This window comes from Nannobrachium achirus, assembly GCF_963921795.1.
Source record: "Nannobrachium achirus genome assembly, chromosome: 10".
Lineage (NCBI taxonomy): Eukaryota > Metazoa > Chordata > Actinopteri > Myctophiformes > Myctophidae > Nannobrachium > Nannobrachium achirus.
Window position 1 is genome coordinate 62,890,165 of NC_137819.1, and position 21,287 is coordinate 62,911,451.

At 44.8% G+C, this 21,287-nt stretch overlaps 1 protein-coding gene across 2 annotated transcripts in view; it reads left to right on the top strand.

The window, feature by feature from the left end:
* The window catches only part of LOC308292600 (growth factor receptor-bound protein 10-like), a 74,953-nt gene that overhangs the window by 49,401 nt on the left and 4,265 nt on the right, over positions 1 to 21,287 (top strand). For both annotated transcript variants that reach the window (XM_080734985.1, XM_080734986.1), the window contains exons 7-15: positions 628 to 743; positions 6,529 to 6,603; positions 9,469 to 9,606; positions 11,199 to 11,309; positions 15,090 to 15,188; positions 17,378 to 17,455; positions 18,507 to 18,623; positions 20,609 to 20,675; positions 21,183 to 21,270. In XM_080734985.1, the coding sequence (XP_080591111.1) occupies positions 628 to 743; positions 6,529 to 6,603; positions 9,469 to 9,606; positions 11,199 to 11,309; positions 15,090 to 15,188; positions 17,378 to 17,455; positions 18,507 to 18,623; positions 20,609 to 20,675; positions 21,183 to 21,270 (889 nt within the window). The remainder of the gene's footprint in view (positions 1 to 627; positions 744 to 6,528; positions 6,604 to 9,468; positions 9,607 to 11,198; positions 11,310 to 15,089; positions 15,189 to 17,377; positions 17,456 to 18,506; positions 18,624 to 20,608; positions 20,676 to 21,182; positions 21,271 to 21,287) is intronic.

Here is a 21,287-nt window from a genome sequence, read left to right on the forward strand (position 1 = left end):
AGCAGCTCCATTTGACTGAAACCAAGTTTTAAATTAGAATTGAACACACAGAATAACAATACGAAGCAACTGAATTAGAATGGCAGTGGATGGAGTGTCCCACCGAATGTCCCACCAAGACACTGCAACCAATGGGTGTGAAGAGGGATGGGACAATGGGCGGGACTTGACAAAGGGTGAATTGGAAAGGAGTCAGCTTAGGTGGTTGGGGCATCTAGTACGGATGCCCCCCGAGCGCCTTCCTAGGAAGGTCCTCGATGCGCGTCCCACTGGGAGGAGACCCCGTGGCAGACCAAAGACCAGATGGAAGGATTATATCTCCACACCGGCCTGGGAACGCCTCGGTATACTCCTCGGGATAAGGAAATCTGGAGGTCTCAGTTGGAACTGTTACCCCCGCGACCCGATTCCGAATAAGCGGTTGAAGATGGATGGATGGATGGATGGATAGTCATGCAAATGAAGGATGCTAAAAGCGGTTGAAGATGGATGGATGGATGGATAGTCATGCAAATGAAGGATGCTAATAATCTGTGTGTGTGTGTGTGTGTGTGTGTGTGTGTGTGTGTGTGTGTGTGTGTGTGTGTGTGTGTGTGCGTGTGCGTGCGCGTGTGTGTGCGTGCACAGAGAGGTGTCTGGAGGACCATGAGATGGTGGTTCAGGTGCAGGCCTCCATGGGCAGCGACAGTAAACTCCTCTTCAGGAAGAATTATGCCAAATATGAGTTCTTCAGGAAGCCCTTGGTGAGTTGACTTCCTTCCCCTCCGACAGGTGGGGATTCTACATTTTGGTAGAAGCAACATTTTGGTTTAGTTTTAGTTCACAGTCTTTTGAACAAAATTCAGTTTAGTTTTAGTTCTATTTTAGTCACCTAAAATCCTGTTTGGTTTGAGTTAACCCATTTAGAAGAACGGGGTACACATTATTGTGTGTCGTTATTTTATGCTTTAACTATTGAAAAATAGCAGATCTACAAGCTCACAGCGCGGCACCGAGTGCCGCGCTGCGAGCTTGTAGATCTGCTATTTTAGAAAAATCTTGAAAATTCGAATTTTGACCTGATTTCTATAAGTGTCTTTTCAATCCTTCTACGATTTTTTGAAAAACCTATGTTTCTATGTCAGCAATCTGGCCAGCCATCGTCAAAGAAAAGGTCCTTTTCACTCAACTGGAGCTCAGTTAGTCTGTTCTTGAGAGACTACTATGTCAGTGGTTCTCAAACCTTTTCATGTGAAGCAAGGAGGAAGCAAGGCCAAATAAGCAACTAGCCCGGGGAAAAAAAAGCAACCCGCGACTACCAACATTTACCGATTTTTCTGGTTGACATTGGCACATTTCACTCAGGTTCTTTCATCTCACTCATGTCACTTTGTCTGCTGACCTCACTCAGCAAGGAAATAAAAATAAAATAAAATAAAAATAAAACAATTCACAGGAGGCAAGCAGTGATCACCCCATGATGTGCACTGCAATGTCGTTTCAAATGCACTACATTGCAGGCGCTTTTTGAGAATAAAAAACTAAAAAAGAAGAAGAACACGTGTGACATGCATGATCTGGGCAGATTGCCCCAGGAAATGTGCCAATCTCAACCAAGCCCCCAGAACGGCTTGTAAACATTGAAGCGGCCGCCCTACTGGCCAAAGCTGGAATTTCAGGCGGGGTGAAACATGCATGCACGAGCATAAGGGCGCGCCGCTGGGGTCTACAATAGGGTTCAATGGACGTCGACGTCGTTCGTGACGTCATTACGTCCCGGCGTCAAACATTTTGGAACCTAATTTGGTTCCAATTTCCCCCAGAATGCACCTGGATTCACCCACAATGCACTGGAATTCAGCTACTTCCGCATGCTTCAAAACGCCACTGAGCACTTGCATTGAAATGATAGCTGGGGGCGGGGCTGGTCCGCTCTCTATTATATATACTAGAAGCTGGGCCGCCCTTCGGGCGGCCCAGCGTCTAGTCGGCGACCTGGCCAACTCGGGAACTATGTAAATAGGGAATGAATGCCCCGCCCTTTAATGCAAATCCCATTATACTGTTGTCATAGGACCCGTTTTGACCATCTGTGTCCATTTATGCCCATATATGGAGATATCTGTATCTGTCTGTCTGTCGGCGTCCATTTTATGTCCATATATGGAGATCACTGCAGATATAGTTCTGGGTCCATTTTATGCCCATATATGCCCATATATGGAGTTATCTGTCTATCTGCGTCCATTTTATGCCCATATATGGAGATCTCTGTATCTGTCTGTCTGTGTCCCTTTTATCCCCATTATGGAGATCTCTGTATCTGTCTGTGCCTCCGACTGTGTTGCAGACACATGTGCTGGTTCCCCCTTTAATGCAAACCCCATTATACCTGTTGTCATAGGACCCGTTTTGACCATCTGTTTGCCTGTGTCCATTTATGCCCATATATGGAGTATCTGTCTGTGCCTCCGACTGTGTTGCAGACACAGTGCCGGTTCCCCCTTTAATGCAAACCCCATTATACCTGTTGTCATAGGACCCGTTTTGACCATCTGTTCGCCTGTGTCCATTTATGCCCATATATGGAGATATCTGTATCTGTCTGTCTGCGTCCACTTTATGCCCATATATGGAGATCTTTGACCATCTGTTTGCCTGTGTCCATTTATGTCCATATATGGAGATATATGTATCTGTCTGTCTGCATCCATTTTATGCCCATATATGGAGATCTATGCAGACACAGTGCCAGTTCCGGAAAATGCTGATGTCAGACATCAGAATCCGAACCTGGGGTTTGCATTAAAGGGGGAACCGGCACTGTGTCTGCAACACAGTCGGAGGCACAGACAGATACAGAGATCTCCATAATGGGAATAAAGGGACACAGACAAACAGATGGAGGAGGAGACAAACTTAATGCAAACCCCATTATACCTGTTGTCATAGGACCTGTTTTGACCATCTGTTTGCCTGTGTCCATTTATGCCCATATATGGAGATATCTGTATCTGTCTGTCTGCGTCCACTTTATGCCCATATATGGAGATCTTTCACCATCTGTTTGCCTGTGTCCATTTATGCCCATATATGGAGATATCTGTATCTGTCTGTCTGCATCCATTTTATGCCCATATATGGAGATCTATGCAGACACAGTGTCAGTTCCGGAAAATCCTGATGTCAGACATCAGAATCCGAACCTTTCGTGCTGGTTACAGAAAATCGTGTATCGGGTCGGGTCGAGGCCGAGCACTGCACTACCTGCTGTGGTGGGGAACGCGTGTGCCGAATTTGAAATAGGGAATGAATGCCCCACCCTTTAATGCAAACCCCATGAATGCCCCACCCTTTAATGCAAACCCCAATATACCTGTTGTCATAGGACCCGTTTTGACCATCTGTTTGCCTTTGTCCACTTATGCCCATATATGAAGATCTCTGGACACACAGTACCGGTTGCGGAAAACTCTGATGTCAGACATCAGCTCCGCATACAGGCATTCATTTTATTCCCATATATGGAGAACGCGCGTGCCGGTGGGACGAACGGTTCTCGAGATATGCGGATTACATACATACACACTCACAGAGATTTTTTGTTGACTCATGTGGCGTACGTGATGTCAGAGCCTTTTATGAGGTGATGTCACAAATCTCACAATGAGTCAGCGCTTGCACCGATTTCCGCCCCTGTATCTGCCCATATGCCCATATATGGAGATCTCTGTATCAGTCTGTGTCCCTTTTATGCCTATATACGGAGATATCTGTCTATATATGCCCATATACTGTATGGAGATCTCTGTATCTGCCCATATGCCCATATATGGAGTTCTCAGTCTTATGCCCATATACGGAGATATCTGTCGGTTCGAGGCAAGGCCCGGCACTGCAGTGATGTCACACTGAGTCAGCGCTTGCGCCCGGCACTGCAGTGATGTCACAATGACCGATTTTGCGCCGATTTCCTCCGGAACAGCCTGATGTCAACAATCAGCCCCGCATAAGGAGATTCCGAACGTTTCGCGCCGGTTAGGGAAAACCGCGCGTCGGGTCGGGTCGAGGCCCGGCACTGCACTCCGTGCCGCGGCGGGGAGCGCGCGTGCCGAATCTGAAGCCGGTGGGACGAACGGTTCTCGAGATACGCGGATTACAAACACACACGCAGAGACTTCTCGCATTTATAGATAGATATATATACTCTATGATCTCAACCCAAAACAACGGTATGAGCAACTTTTTACAGAAAAAAAACAAAAAAAAAAACAAAGTCGCTTATAATAAGCTGACCTGGCAACACTGTTAATGACATCATTGAGGGATTGTGCTGTGTAGCATAGGTTAGCACAGTGCGGCGGCGGCAGCAGCAGCAGCAGCAGGGCTTGTCCTCTTACGGTACGCCATCCCCGTTATTGCCAAGGTGATTTAGGGTGTGTCAGAGCCAGCAGTGACCTCAGCGCTGTGGTAATGAGCACAGTAAAACACCCCAGTGCCGGCCAGGCTCTGTCAATCACGCTGAGAGTAGCTCTGCTCCTCTAGCGCGCCTCGCTAAAGGGGATTACATCAGCGGGTGAGATCATGCTGCATCTCTCTTTCCAGCACCCGAGTGCTCTCTCTCTCTCTCTCTCTCTCCATCTCTCCCTCCCTCCCTCTGTCTCTCTCTCTCTCTCTCTCTCCATCTCTCCCTCCTTCTCTCTCCATCTCTCCCTCCCTCCCTCCCTCTGTCTCTCTCTCTCTCTCTCCCTCCCTCCTCCTCTCTCCATCTCTCCCTCCCTCCCTCTGTCTCTCTCTCTCTCTCTCCCTCCCTCCTCCTCTCTCCATCTCTCCCTCCCTCCCTCTGTCTCTTTCTCTCTATCTCTCTCTCCCTTAGGGATGGCTCGATATGAAAATGGCATATCACGATTATTGGGACAAAAGAAGTCGCGGTTTACGATATTATCACGATAATCAAAATCCATTATCCTGGGGTGGAACATTTGCCAAAAAATAGCAGATCTACAAGCTCACAACGCGTTGCGTTCTACTATTTTTGGGCAAAAAAAAGTTACTGCATCTCATCTTTTCGACACCCGACTCTAACCCTCACCCTAACCTTAACCTCCGTGGAGTGAGTCTCTAACCCTCCGGTCGAAATGATGGGCGTTCGCAAAAGCGAGATTTCCCCCCCAAAAAAGACTATCAAGTACGTATATTTTAAGTACCTTTTACCAATTATAGAGGGTTTAAGTGGTACTGGGGGCGGATATGCAGCTCGGCAAATAAAAGGTGAATTGATCCCAGTGCATGACGGAGGACGACATCACGATAAATTAAATCTCCACGATACGATTATCGTGAGTGTTTTTTTTATCACGATAAACGATAATACGTATCGCTTATCATCCCATCTCTCCCTCTCTCCCTCCCCCTCTCCTTCTGTCTTCCCCTCCATCTCTCTCTCTCTCCCCCTCTCCTTCTGTCTTCCCCTCCATCTCTCTCTCTCTCCTTCTGTCTTCCCCTCCATCTCTCTCTCTCTCCCCCTCTCCTTCTGTCTTCCCCTCCATCTCTCTCTCTCTCCTTCTGTCTTCCCCTCCATCTCTCTCTCCCTCCCCCTCTCCTTCTGTCTTCCCCTCCATCTCTCTCTCTCTCCCCCTCTCCTTCTGTCTTCCCCTCCATCTCTCTCTCTCTCCTTCTGTCTTCCCCTCCATCTCTCTCTCCCTCCCCCTCTCCTTCTGTCTTCCCCTCCATCTCTCTCTCTCTCTCTCCCCCTGAGCTCGCTCTCTCTCTCTACCAAGTTTGCTCTTCCTATCTCTTACTAAGGATGGTACGATACGCGATATTATCGTTTATCGGGAGAAAAAACACTCACGATAATCGTATCGTGGAGATTTAATTTAAACCCTATTTTTTTCATTCTCTATCAAATGTCTTTGCCAAAAAATAGCTGATCTAATAGATCTGCTATGTTTTGGCAAATGTTCCGCCCTAAGATAATGGATTTTGATTATTGCATTAATATCGTAAATCGCGATTTCTTTTGTCACAATAATCACACTCTAACCTAACGTGGACAGTTTAGTGTAGGCAGATGGACGGGCGCGGTGAGTCTCTCCGCAAGTCTCCAGCCAATAGGATGTGTTCTCTTCCCCCCACCCTCCTCTGCTCCTCTGCTCAGCGCAGAGAACGGTGGTGCGTCATGACGTCAACACATTTGGTGCGACGCTCTCTGCACTCTGATTGGTTAGGGAAATTCTACACTTCCTCCAACAGTGATCATAACGCGATCGCCCAGGCTTCTTTTTCTTCCGATCGCCAAAAGAAGTCTGGGTTTCCGAGGCTACAATAATCGTGATATGAAATTTTCATTCATATCATCCCATCCCTATCTCTTACTTTCACTGCTCTTTCTCTCTTCTCCGGGTCCATGTTGTGATCGTGTCCCCCCCCCCCCCCCCCCCCCCCCACGCACGCACGCACACGCTCTGCACAAAGGGTGGGCATTCTGTGCGCTCTCGTCAGAATGGTGTCTCATGATCTTCTTCTCTCTGTGTTCTCTCTCCACAGAACTTCTTTCCAGAGCAGATGGTAGCTTGGTGTCAGGACTCTGACGGCTCCATCCCACAGTCACAGCTCTTACAGGTGAGGCTCCATCCCACAGTCACAGCTCTTACAGGTGAGGCTCCATCCCACAGTCACAGCTCTTACAGGTGAGGCTCCATCCCACAGTCACAGCTCTTACAGGTGAGGCTCCATCCCACAGTCACAGCTCTTACAGGTGAGGCTCCATCCCACAGTCACTGCTCTTACAGGTGAGGCTCCATCCCACAGTCACAGCTCTTACAGGTGAGGCCAGGCTCCTCCCACAGTCACAGCTCTTACAGGTGAGGCCAGGCTCCTCCCACAGTCACAGCTCTTACAGGTGAGGCTCCATCCCACAGTCACAGCTCTTACAGGTGAGGCTCCATCCCACAGTCACTGCTCTTACAGGTGAGGCTCCATCCCACAGTCACAGCTCTTACAGGTGAGGCTCCATCCCACAGTCACAGCTCTTACAGGTGAGGCTCCATCCCACAGTCACAGCTCTTACAGGTGAGGCTCCATCCCACAGTCACAGCTCTTACAGGTGAGGCTCCATCCCACAGTCACAGCTCTTACAGGTGAGGCTCCATCCCACAGTCACAGCTCTTACAGGTGAGGCTCCATCCCACAGTCACAGCTCTTACAGGTGAGGCTCCATCCCACAGTCACAGCTCTTACAGGTGAGGCTCCATCCCACAGTCACAGCTCTTACAGGTGAGGCTCCATCCCACAGTCACAGCTCTTACAGGTGAGGCCAGGCTCCTCCCACAGTCACAGCTCTTACAGGTGAGGCCAGGCTCCTCCCACAGTCACAGCTCTTACAGGTGAGGCTCCATCCCACAGTCACAGCTCTTACAGGTGAGGCTCCATCCCACAGTCACAGCTCTTACAGGTGAGGCCAGGCTCCTCCCACAGTCACAGCTCTTACAGGTGAGGCTCCATCCCACAGTCACAGCTCTTACAGGTGAGGCTCCATCCCACAGTCACAGCTCTTACAGGTGAGGCTCCATCCCACAGTCACAGCTCTTACAGGTGAGGCTCCATCCCACAGTCACAGCTCTTACAGGTGAGGCCAGGCTCCTCCCACAGTCACAGCTCTTACAGGTGAGGCCAGACGCCCATTCCTGTGAAAAGGCGCGCTCGCATCGCATGCTTGCATGCGCGTGTGCACGTTTCACGTGGACACGGCTTGCGTGAGAGCTTAAAACCAGTTAACCACTTCAATACTTTACAGCAGGGGTAGGCAAGCTTACACGCAACCGCAGTTTTCCCGGTGAACCTACGTGCAACGGTGGGGGCCGATGGGCAAGGAGGGTCGCGAGCTTATGAGAAACAACTAGAATAAGACCTTAAGACCTGGTGAAAACAGTTGTGTGCATTAGCGCAAGATGAGGATAAAAGAAATCATTAAATGGAAAACATTCAATTAACTTCTGAAAAGCCTACTAGTTCTTAAAACCTAGATGAGGATAAAGGAAATGGAAAACATTAAAGGGCAACTTCACCTCTGGGACAACCCGATCTTATTTTATTGTTGTTTGGGACACGATGGAACACAATCCTGAGTTATTTTTTGTGTTCAATCTGTTTTTTGAGATTCAAATATGATTATTCCGAGGTTCACGGCCTGAAAAGGTTGAGAACCACGGGCATACACTACCTGTCTTTGGGCATTGCGCATAGGAGTAAGCGACTCGTTATTTATCTGAATTGTTATATAGTCCTGGAAATCGGGTTAAATATTCTGGAAACGTTTTGGAAAAGTTTTGGAAATTAATTGGTGAAGATGTGTGGGAAGTCTGGGAACCCTGTATGTGGTTGATCAGAGATATTCCCCCTCTAAATAATATCTCTTCCATGAAAATAGCCCACCTTCTCGGCTTCACAGCGTGTCTCACAACGTGTCGCGTTGTGAGCGTGTAGATGGTCTGTTTTCACAACGTGTCGCGTTGTGAGCGTGTAGATGGTCTGTTTTCACAACGTGTCGCGTTGTGAGCGTGTAGATGGTCTGTTTTCACAACGTGTCGCGTTGTGAGCGTGTAGATGGTCTGTTTTCACAACGTGTCGCGTTGTGAGCGTGTAGATGGTCTGTTTTCACAACGTGTCGCGTTGTGAGCGTGTAGATGGTCTGTTTTCACAACGTGTCGCGTTGTGAGCGTGTAGATGGTCTGTTTTCACAACGTGTCGCGTTGTGAGCGTGTAGATGGTCTGTTTTCACAACGTGCCGCGTTGTGAGCGTGTAGGTGGGCTGTTCTCACAACGTGCCGCGTTGTGAGCGTGTAGGTGGGCTGTTTTCGCCAAAGTTTAGTCCAACTTAAGGTGGTTGCACACTGCACTGCGTGTTTTCGTTGCGTTTTGGAAATCCGAAAGCCGTAGGCCAGAGAGAGAGAGAGGAAAGAGAGAGAGAGCAAGGGACTCAGTGCGACAGCTGGAAAATCGGGAAAAATCAACCCTGGTCCGAAAATAAATACGAAACGGGCGGCAGTGTGCAAACGTGATTGACATAACGTGAGGTTGATTTTTTTTATTCATGCACTCGACCTAAGGCCATGGCTACACAGGGCTGGATTTTTCATACATCCCGTTTTTTCAGATATCCACATATCTAGGTCCACACGACAAAGATATCTAGGTCTAACAAGCACACACACAGTAAAGTCTTCAGAGATATCCGGGTTCCCTGTCTACACGGATCCAGTGAATCAGATATTTTTCAATCTCTCCACTTATTTATCCTGTTTCAAAAATATCCAGTTTCACAGCCGAAATATCCAGCTTCATGTGGCTGCAAGCCCCAACAGCACAACAAAATGTCTAGCTTCAGAAATATCCAGCTCCGTGTAGCCGGCACCTAATATGGCGAGGTTTTCACTGGACGGCAGGATTCACTCGGGCTGCATCTGTATGTGTATTTATTTTTTGTAGAACTTTCTGAACTCCAGCAGCTGTCCAGAGATCCAGGGCTACCTGCACATGAAGGAGCCGGGACGCAAGTCCTGGAAGAAGCTCTTCATGTTCTTACGACGTTCTGGACTCTACTACTCCACCAAGGGAACATCCAAGGTACTGGGAGGTTTTAGGTTAACATAGACACGCTCTCTCTCTCTCTCTCTCTCTCTCTCTCTCTCTCTCTCTCTCTCTCTCTCTCCCTTATCCCCCCCCTCTTCTTCTTCCTCTCTCTCTACCTTTCCTCTCTCTCACCCTCCCCCATCTTGCTCTCAATCTCACCCTCTCAATCTCAAGCTCGCTGCGAGCTTGTAGATCTGCTATTTTTGACAAGTCGAAAATGTGTGCAAATCTTTGAATATATGTATTTTTAAGCTAACTCAAATTTTGCTTCTGGGGGGTGGTCCCTGGAACTAAATATTTCGAGATGGGGCTCGCTGCGAGCTTGTAGATCTGCTATTTTTGACAAGTCGAAAATGTGTGCAAATCTTTGAATATATGTATTTTTAAGCGAACTCAAATTTTGCTTCTGGGGGGTGGTCCCTGGAACTAAATATTTCGAGATGGGGGTCCGTGGCCAAATACATATCATTTTGGGGGTCCATCACACGAAAAGGTTTGAGCACCACAGACATGGAAACATAGATTTTTCAAAAAAACCATAGAAGGATTTGAAATATTCAAAGACTTGCACAAATCTTTCACAATTTTTCAAAAATAGCAGATCTACAAGCTCTGCAATATTTCAATAGTTAAAGCACAACACGTGAGTGAATCCTTGTACCCAGGGCCCAGAAATGGTGCACCCTCCCTCTCCTCCTCTCCCTCTCTTTTGCTGATCGAGCTCTTGTCTGTCGACCGCTGCCTAACAACACTGATGTCGGGCATTTCCAGTCCATATACAGTATGTTGGGCATGTCCTTTCCATAGGGGCATACAGTATCAATGCCAAGTTGCTATCATGCTGCGAAAATAGTCAAGCTCGTTGCATTGCCATTGCCTCTAATTACATGACCCTAAATCCAGACACAAGGTAGAAAGTGATTAAATACGCATTAGCGTTCGTTTATTTGGCATGTGCCAATTAAAAGAAAGTGTAAATCGGAGTATTTTGTCCTCCATTGATTTGAAATTTTGGATGTGCTACCTTTATCTTTTTTCTTTTTGTTTCCCTCTCTTCAATTCCTATTTTTGATATGTACATATCCTTCTCGAAAAATTTGAATATTGTGTAAAAGTAAATTGTCTTGAAACTTTCATATATTTCTTGAAACTTTCATATATTCTAGATACATTGGATATTCGGTGAATTATTCCAAACCTTTTTTTGTTACAATTCTGAATTTTTATGGCATACAGCTTATGAATATCAAAAGTCCATATTTCAAATATTACAATATGACACGAGACCTCTCAAAACAAGGATTTATAACAGAGAAATGTCAACCTTCTGAAGTCAGAGTTGCTTGAAGTCCAGTGGGAAGTTTCCGAAGTCGGTTATGATTTGGGGTGCTATGGCATCTGCAATGCCTTTTCACACAATATTCTAATTTTTCGAGAAGGATATGTATACAGGATTTTGGGTCTAGCACTCATTCGTCTAGGAAAATAAAAAAACGAATTATTGATGCACAACCTTTTTTCTTATGTATTTGATTAAATCCTGGTCTCCACTCTCTCCCTCCCTCCTCTGTCTTCCCGTGGTTCAGGAGCCCAGGCACCTGCAGCTGTTGGCTGACCTGGAGGACAGCAACATCTTCACAGTCATCACAGGGAAGAAGCTTCACAACGCCCCCACTGACTACCAGTTCTGCATCAAGGTAATGATGAAGAATTGTGGTAGATTAGAATTTGACATCTTGTATCGTTATCACGTTGTTCACCTTTGCCTTTGTTTGACACATACTGTACAGTGGTAAGGCCTTGAACAGACAAAACACTTAACGAGAACTAACAAAAAGACGAGGTGAAAACTAACTTGAAAATAACCCAAAACGTAAGAAACTGTTAACTCACAACACGGCAAACTACAGCCCATGCCAAACAAATTTCAATACATTGCAGATACATTTCAGGCACCACAACATGAAGATAGAGAACATTATAACAGAACAGAACAGCACAGAACAGAACAGAACAGAACAGCTCTTGAACATAAAGACAGAACAGAACAGAACAGAACAGAACAGAACAGCTCTTGAACATAAAGACAGAACAGAACAGAACAGAACAGAACAGAACAGAACAGAACAGAACAGAACAGCTCTTGAACATAAAGACAGAACAGAACAGAACAGAACAGAACAGAACAGAACAGAACAGCTCTTGAACATAAAGACAGAACAGAACAGAACAGAACAGAACAGAACAGCTCTTGAACATAAAGACAGAACAGAACAGAACAGAACAGAACAGAACAGCTCTTGAACATAAAGACAGAACAGAACAGAACAGAACAGCTCTTGAACATAAAGACAGAACAGAACAGAACAGAACAGAACAGAACAGAACAGAACAGCTCTTGAACATAAAGACAGAACAGAACAGAACAGAACAGAACAGAACAGAACAGCTCTTGAACATAAAGACAGAACAGAACAGAACAGAACAGAACAGAACAGCTCTTGAACATAAAGACAGAACAGAACAGAACAGAACAGAACAGAACAGAACAGCTCTTGAACATAAAGACAGAACAGAACAGAACAGAACAGAACAGCTCTTGAACATAAAGACAGAACAGAACAGAACAGAACAGAACAGAACAGAACAGAACAGCTCTTGAACATAAAGACAGAACAGAACAGAACAGAACAGAACAGCTCTTGAACATAAAGACAGAACAGAACAGAACAGAACAGAACAGAACAGAACAGAACAGCTCTTGAACATAAAGACAGAACAGAACAGAACAGAACAGAACAGAACAGAACAGCTCTTGAACATAAAGACAGAACAGAACAGAACAGAACAGAACAGAACAGAACAGCTCTTGAACATAAAGACAGAACAGAACAGAACAGAACAGAACAGAACAGAACAGCTCTTGAACATAAAGACAGAACAGAACAGAACAGAACAGAACAGAACAGCTCTTGAACATAAAGACAGAACAGAACAGAACAGAACAGAACAGAACAGAACAGAACAGAACAGAACAGCTCTTGAACATAAAGACAGAACAGAACAGAACAGAACAGAACAGAACAGAACAGCTCTTGAACATAAAGACAGAACAGAACAGAACAGAACAGAACAGAACAGAACAGCTCTTGAACATAAAGACAGAACAGAACAGAACAGAACAGAACAGAACAGCTCTTGAACATAAAGACAGAACAGAACAGAACAGAACAGAACAGAACAGCTCTTGAACATAAAGACAGAACAGAACAGAACAGAACAGAACAGAACAGCTCTTGAACATAAAGACAGAACAGAACAGAACAGAACAGAACAGAACAGAACAGCTCTTGAACATAAAGACAGAACAGAACAGAACAGAACAGAACAGAACAGAACAGAACAGCTCTTGAACATAAAGACAGAACAGAACAGAACAGAACAGCTCTTGAACATAAAGACACCACTCCTACAGCGGGGCTTATGCCAATCCGCTTATTTCCACCGGAAAAAAATATATTTTCCCGGCCATATCGCCCCTTCATACACACATTATAAATGTAGCAACAACATTATACTCTCCAGGCTTATGTCATTTTTGAGATTCTGCCGTAAAACTGTGCTCACGTTAGAAATCTCGTCTCGCGAGACAAGACGGGCTGCCCTGTGACAATATAAGTGTCAATATGCCATGGCTCAGCCCAGTTTTGGGTACAGCTTGGTCTTTAGGACAACTTGAGGGTACAGTAATTATGGTCTGATCCCTTAATTTGACGCAGAACAGATCTCGATCAGAACCTCAGAACAGATCCTAATGTATGTACTTCTCCCCATGAGATCATGTGTTGAAGCACAACCACCATCACCATGAAATAAGTGTTTTTGACACTCCTTGCCTTATCAATTACTGATTGATCCAGAAATCCTCGACATTAACAAACACTACATCTTGCTTAAGGTTGGACAATCGATATTATATTGATATCGTGAATCTACAAGCTCGAGGGGAAAATGCAATTTTCATACAATTTTGGTATTGAGGTATTTGGGGAGAAATATTGTGGGATTTTGTCCATACGGCCCAGCCCTACATTCTGCGACTGAAATGAACTTACATCATTGGTTCTCAACGTGCGGTCCAGGGTCCACCATGTGTCCAAATGAGGGACCTTGGCCGAAATGCAGCGATTCTCAACCAGTGGGCCCCGCCATGAGGTCCTGCCAAGTGAATGTTATTCATAGTATTACTTTAATGGGCTGTGAGCACTGTTGAGATCTTCAAGTGGGCCCTCATCCAGAAAAAGGTTGAGAACCACTGGCCTAATGCATCTCAAGCTGGGGGTCCTTGGAATGAAAAAGGTTGAGAACCACTCAATGTTTACAGTACAAACTGCACTCGGCTGGGCGCGGCCATGACACTTTTCTGGGCCCACACTGTCATTTTGACTAGATGACGTAAACGTTGAAGTAAAGTGATAATTCATCTGCGGCCTACGGGGGAAGCGGTGCGGCACCAAGGCACCAAGCATCCCTTCAAAGTAAGAGGCAGCAGAAGTGTTAATGATTGCGCGACGCCTCTGTCCTGATCGTGATCCGGTGCTCCCTCTCACTCAGTCCCTGCTCAGTAAGAGCCCTCTCATTTCTCAGGGGGGTCTTTTTAAAACCCATTTAGAACGGGTACACATTATAGTGTATTATTATTTTATGCTTTAACTATTGAAAAACAGCAGATATACAAGCTCACAGCGCGGCACCGAGTGCCGCGCTGCGAGCTTGTAGATCTGCTATTTTTGAAAAATTGTGAAAATTAGAATTTTGACCCGATTCTATAAGTGTCTTTTGAATCCTTCTAAGGTTTTTTGAAAAACCTGTGTTTCTGTGTCCACAATCTGGCCAGCCATCGTCAAAGAAAAGGTCCTTTTCGCTTAACTGGAGCTCAGTTAGTCTGTTCTTGAGAGTCTACTATGTAAGTGGTTCTCAAACCTTTTCATGTGAAGGACCCCCAAAATGATATGTATTCGGCCACGGACCCGCATCTCAAAATATTTAGTTCCAGGGACCCCCCAGAAGCAAAATTTGAGTTACAAACGTTCGCTTTGAAAATACATAAGATTTGCACACATTTCCACGACTTTTTCTAAAATAGCAGATCTACAAGCTCGCTACAATCTGCTATTTTTCACTGGTTAAAGCATTCAATAATTCTAGGCCTGAATGCGTTAAAAAGTCCTTTAATTGTCACTTTAGAAACGTGCAGACAGATACCCTCTATACACTTAAACTGTATGTTGGTTTGTTTACTGTTGAGTGAAAAAACAATGTTACACATTAAGCTAATCATCATCTGGGGACACCTCAAAATACCCTGGGGTACCCTGGGGGTCCCGACCCACAGGTTGAGAACCACTGCCATAAGGAATCCGTCTGTAATGTGTGGTGTGGTGTGGTGTGGTGTGGTGTGGTGTTGTGTGGTCCAGCCCAGCAAGGTGAGGAGTGACTGTAAGGAGATGAAGATGATGAGTGCGGAGGACGAACAGAGTCGGACCTGCTGGATGACAGCCTTCAGACTGCTGAAGGTACGGACACTGCTAGAGACACTCTAAAGCTGCTGCCACTCTGCTGGCACTCTGCTGGCACTCTGCTGCCTGGTTAATAAACCAGACCGAACACAACAACACCCCCTGGCGGTAGTGGTGTTGTAGGACGGTCTGGAACCGATCCATTGAGATTCTATTTCCTCAACCAGCTTCAAGGGTTGGCCAATCAGGGTTGTATGCTTGGGGCACGTGGTTTGGGTCTCGCGTCACTAGGCTTTAGCCCGCCCCCCCCCCGGAAATGAAAGCTCTTCCTGAAATCCCAGACTCTCTTCCCAAAACGAAGTGTGTGATAGAGGCTGGCAACGCCAGGCAAGGCACACTGCTGAGTGTCGCCACTGAGGGGCGCGAGCTTATGAGAAACAACTAAAATAAGACCTTAAAACCTGGCGAAAACAGTTGCATGCATTAGCGGAAGATGAGGATAAAAATCATTAAATGGAAAACATTAAATTCACTTTTGAAAAGCTTACTAGGAATAAAGGAATAAAGGATAAAGGAAATGGAAAACATTCAATTAACTCCTGAAAAGGCTTTCTAAGCCTACACTAGCCTACTAGTAAAGCTAGAACCGCGATCTTGCCACACGAGAATAATTGTGGTCGTAAACAATAACACAGACAATATAAATCCTTAGTCTAGTAGTGGGAAGAAGTGGTTATCATCATGGCCCCAAATAACTTTTAAATATCTTGCAATTGGCGACGAGTCTCTTACGAAATCAGCAAGAGTGCCTCTCAATACATAAAGCTATATAACCTCTTCATCATCGCCGGCAATAGTCAGTGGTGTGTGTTCCCCACACTCCCTCACCCCCACCGTTGGCGCTTAGGTTCACCGGGAAAGGGTTAGGAAACGGGCGGCAGTGTGCAAATGTGACTGACATAACGCAAGATATATTGTTTTTATTTGCGTGATATCAGCGTCCCTATTTTGACAATTCTACGCGCAAAAATAAAAGATCTACAAGTTCAAAATGCTTTGCATTGCCAGTAGAACACATTTTATGAAAACATAAAAAAAGATAAAATATGGAAATGCAAGGTGTGTGCCTGACAGCAGTGATATAATGGAAGAATTAAATGTGAGCACGTAAACACGAACCTGTCCTCTTGTACACAGAGTTTAGATAGATAGATAGATAGATAGATAGATAGATAGATAGATAGATAGATAGATACCTTCAATGATAGTTAGTGCAACAAGTATCTCACTGTCATTGTTAAACAAAGCAAAATACTCAGAGACTACCAACACAACCTAATAGGGCAATGTCAAAAAAACAGCTCAGAGAAGAAGAAACTAGGAAGAGTTTAATTGACTCTCAAAGATTCTGTAGCGTAATTCACCACACTGGTGTTTATTATAGGAGGCATACTTAACACATCATACCATAATAATAATAGTTGTCATGGTTATAAATGTCCTCATAGTTGTCATAGTTACAGATCTTAAGCTGTCATAGTTATGGTGTAACCATGGTTACTGTTCCAGTGTTGTCATAGTTATGGCCGTCGGCACAGCTTTATGGTTGTCGGTTCTACAATTTCATGTTGTGAATATTATCATGGCTGTCATAGTCAGTATGTGTGTCTTAGTTATTCATGGGTTGCATTTGTAGTCCTAAACCAGCCATATTGAGGACCAACACAGGTGTTCAATTTGTCTGATTGGCATAGAACCAGTCTCGCGTGGCCAGACTGTTGCCTCCGCGATTTGGTCAAATGCTCCCAGCATACAGTCTGGCAAAGCAGAATAGAAACGATGAGTGCGAGATAAAGCGGAAGTGAAGCCTCCTCGTCACTTCCGTTTCTGTCTCATATCATACACATTTATTATTATATAAATAAAAATCATATAAGCATGTTTAGCTTGCTGCTTAGCAGAAATGACATTTTAAAATATATTTTCTTGAACGGTAATGCCCGTTTCCATTACTTGTCGTTAGGGAGCTGCTGTTCCAGACTCTATATAGCATTCAGAGATTGTGGATTGTGGTTGTCTGGCTATGCGAGACTAGCATAGAACCAATGTTCTACATTAATCAAAACACCTGTGTTGGTCCTCAAAATGGCTGGTGTAGGACTACAAATGCAACCCATGAATTGAGTCAAAACTTGACAGCGCTTGCCACTGAAGAATGTACTAATGTAATCTCTTTGTCTTTACAGTATGGGATATTACTTTATCAGAACTACAAGGTCCCCCAGCAGAGGAAGTCTCCTCTCTCACATTTCTCTGCACCTGTGGTAAGGATCTCCACCCTCAATCACCTTCTAGAACCCCACTTAGATCCTGTGGTAAAGATCTCCACCCTCAGTCACCTTCTAGAACCCCAGTTAGATCCCTCCATCCAGGCATGGCCCTGTCCCCAACCCATTCAGAACGGGTACACATTATTGTGTACCCGTTATGGTGTCCGTTCTTTCGCAAAGCAAAGCCCCGCTTCATCATACAAGGCCGTCTCACAAACTACACAACGCCTCGCGGTGCGAGGCGTTGTGTGCTTGTAGATCGGCTGTTTCCACTAGTTTAAATCATTTTTAAAATGATAAAAATACAAAACGAAAGGTTTTTGGACATACAAGGTTTCCACCCGACAACGACGATACAGACGTTTTCTCGGTGCCTAATCCAGAATTCAAATAGAAAGGCACAACAAATTGGGGTGAAATGAGCGGGAGATGGCAAGAAATCCACCAAAGGGGGCTTCTGCTTCTCTTCAGAGTAGGGTTTTCCGATTAATCGATTTTTAATCGAAATCGGGATTTTTTCCTTTGGACGATTTAAAAAATAAGAAATCGTAAAATCGATTTTCACTTTAATTAGGGTAATTCTTACTCATTGGAGCCTTGCACAGGGCAAAAAGTGCACAGCCCGGTCCTGCTAAAGCAGGACGACAAGGTCCGACATCAAATTAATACTACTTTATCTCTGATGTGTAATTTCTTTGATGCACGTGCAGCGCACCACATTATTATAAAACAATAATAAAAATGTTTGCATTTTTTAAATGAAAACAACATAGTTGAAACAATGTATTTTTCTTTTACCAAAAAATCGAAATCGGAATCGAAAATCGACTTTTCTGAGAAATAAATCGAGATTTTATTTTTAGGCCACATCGAACAACCCTACTTCAGAGGGGGGCGTCTGTAGACTGACTGAAGTGGGACCCTCCTCGGCAGACAGGATTTGTCATGCCCCAGTGAGTGTGTCTGGGCTTGTTTGACCTCTGCCCTCTTTGCCCCCCCCCCCCCCCCCCCCCCACCCCCACCCCCGCTCCTTGTCCCCTTGCAGCGCAGTGTGTCGGAGAATTCCCTGGTGGCCATGGACTTCTCTGGTCGCACCGGCCGCGTCATCGACAACCCCGAAGAGGCCCAGAGCGCGGCCGTGGAGGAGGGCCAGACCTGGAGGGTGAGGCCAGATTAGTCTGGGATCACTTCACTTTTTGGGCTTGTAACCGGTCTGGAGCGGAAACCACAAAACGTCATGTTGTAGTACTCAAAGGACTACAATTTGCCGGAAAGATAGAAACCGGATTCAGTTTTAACCCAAAATATTCCCGTGGCGCTCAAGGACACGCTTTTAGGGCCTACCTAATAAACTCCTTGATGCCGAGTAGTTTTGCTTTTGAAAAATTAGTTTGGTATATGCATCTTTTAGTCCAACTTTTAGCGACTGGCAAGACTACACTAGGCTACTCCAGCATTTTCATAGGGATTGGGGAAACAAACGGGGGGAACCAAATCAAAGCGACGCCGCTTCTTCTAGTGGTTTCCACACTCTAGACGGAAACCAAACGGCCTGTTGTGAACGAACACCAGGCTTTCCCCCAGAAAGCCTGGTAGGCGAGGTTAAGGCCAGATAGAGCTTCAGTCAGTCTTGATGACAGTGGCTTATTTTTCATGGTTTATTTGTCACTTATATCTGACCGGCTGGCTGTGCATAAGAATTTGAGGAAAGATTGTGACATTGACATCTGCTCCATAAATGTAGATGTACATTTTACCAAACTGTCTGCAACAACCACGTTTGGCAGCTGTAGCTGTGTCCATATCTGACATGGTAGGTTCCTTCAAGCAGCAAAGGACGGTTGTTGCAGTGACAGTTCATTGCACAGTGGGACTTCAGATTGTGCTGATTGATGGGCTGCCATATCATACAAGGACAACAACAATTCCTTAGGGCTTGTTTCCATTGTGGGCACACCAAGGCATTCACCACTTATTCAACCTCAAAGTATTCGAATAGTCGAATATTCGACAGAACTCGCCAAACTGTCAAATACTAAGTAAGCAAGAGGTGAACTACCTGCAGATTAATTTATCTGCGGAACCGAGTCACATTAAATGTAATACCTACAATTCCAAGTGCTTGTCAGGGTTCTTATGACTTCCTATCTAGCCAAGCTTTATAAACCATGAAGAACGACTTCAGTGAACAACGTCGAATAGTGACTTTGATATTCGAATATTCGAATATTTGATGAATGCCCTAGGTCATACTATATGTGGTCCTATACCCAGGGGGGGTCCCCAAATCATTTTGGGGGGTCCCCAGATGATTAGCTTAATTTGAAACATTGTTTTTTCACTCAACAGTAAACAAACCAACATAAAGTTTAAGTGTATAGATGGTATCTGCACATTTCTAATGTGACAATTTAAAGGACAACTTTAGTTTTTTACAACAAGGGTTCATATTTTAGATTGTAATTAAAGAATACAAAAGATGAGTGTAAAATTATTTCATTTACTTCTTTCTATTGTTTTAGAGATTCTTATTTCAGTGGTTGGGGGCATGCATACAAGTGGCTAAATATGTAGTTTTTCACAGAATAAGCCCATTCCCAAGATATAACGCAACCTTTCATGGTTGGATGTGACTTAAGGGGGGTAGAAGTGTTACTGTAAATAGCAATAAAGAAACTGCTGGCTTATTGTGTCTAAAAAGACATATTTAGCCACTTGTACGCATGCCCCCATGCGTACACATGCCCCACATTTTAGCATGGTAAACGCGATAAAACAATAGAACGAAGCGAATGAAAACATTTTAACACTCACTTTTTCTTTTCTCTAATTACAATCTAAAATATGAACCCTTGTTGTAAAAAAACAAAGTTGTCCTTTAAGGACTCTTAATACCTCCAACAACGTAACGCGCAACGCGAAGCATTGTGAGCATGTAGATCAGCTACTTTCACAATAGAACCGTGTTATACAATATGTAATGCCTCAACTCTTAGTGCTCGTCAGGGTGGGGGGGTCCCCCGTTAAAATATATGATTATTTTGGGGGTCCCGGTCTGAAAAGGTTGAGGACCACTGAGACGAATAATGTTACTGTTGTTAAGTTGCTTGCTCGTGAGTCACGTGTCATGTTTTTTTCTCCCTTCAGAAACGCGGCCAGCGTATGAATGTCCTGGGTAGCCCCAGCCCCCTCCACACACCTTCTCTTAGCACAGGTACCAGAACTCAGTACTGCAACATGTTATCATTTGATTGGTCTAAAACTGACAGCCAATGATTTTGTTAACACGGCTAGGGCTGTCACAATTATTACGTAATCGTCTAATTGTTATTTTTTTCATAATCGTCATAATCGTTTACATGTTGAAAAATTGTCATATTTTCAAACATTTTCAATAGCCCATCTACAAGCTCACAACGTGTCGCGATGCGTTGTGAGCTTGTAGATCTGCTATTTCCACTATCAATGTTCTTTTTCAAGTATAAAGTTGTCCAATGTGCAAGTCATTTCTTTGTATATTTAGGTTATGTGTCATATCTGCCATGTGCAACTTCAAAGCCTACAAGCCAAACAGGAATGTAACTGTCAACGACAAAAACACAATTAAATCGTTAAATCGCAATTATTTGAGTGACTATTACTTGTCATGTAAAATGTCATAATCGTGACAGCCCTATTAACGCGACCATTTTCCAAAGTCTCATGATTGTTGATGTTTCAGTGATCCACCGAACACAGCTATGGTTCCATGGACGCATCATGAGAGAGGAAGCTCACAAAATGCTCATACAGCAAGGCCAAGTAGACGGGTAAGAGCTCAGGTCTC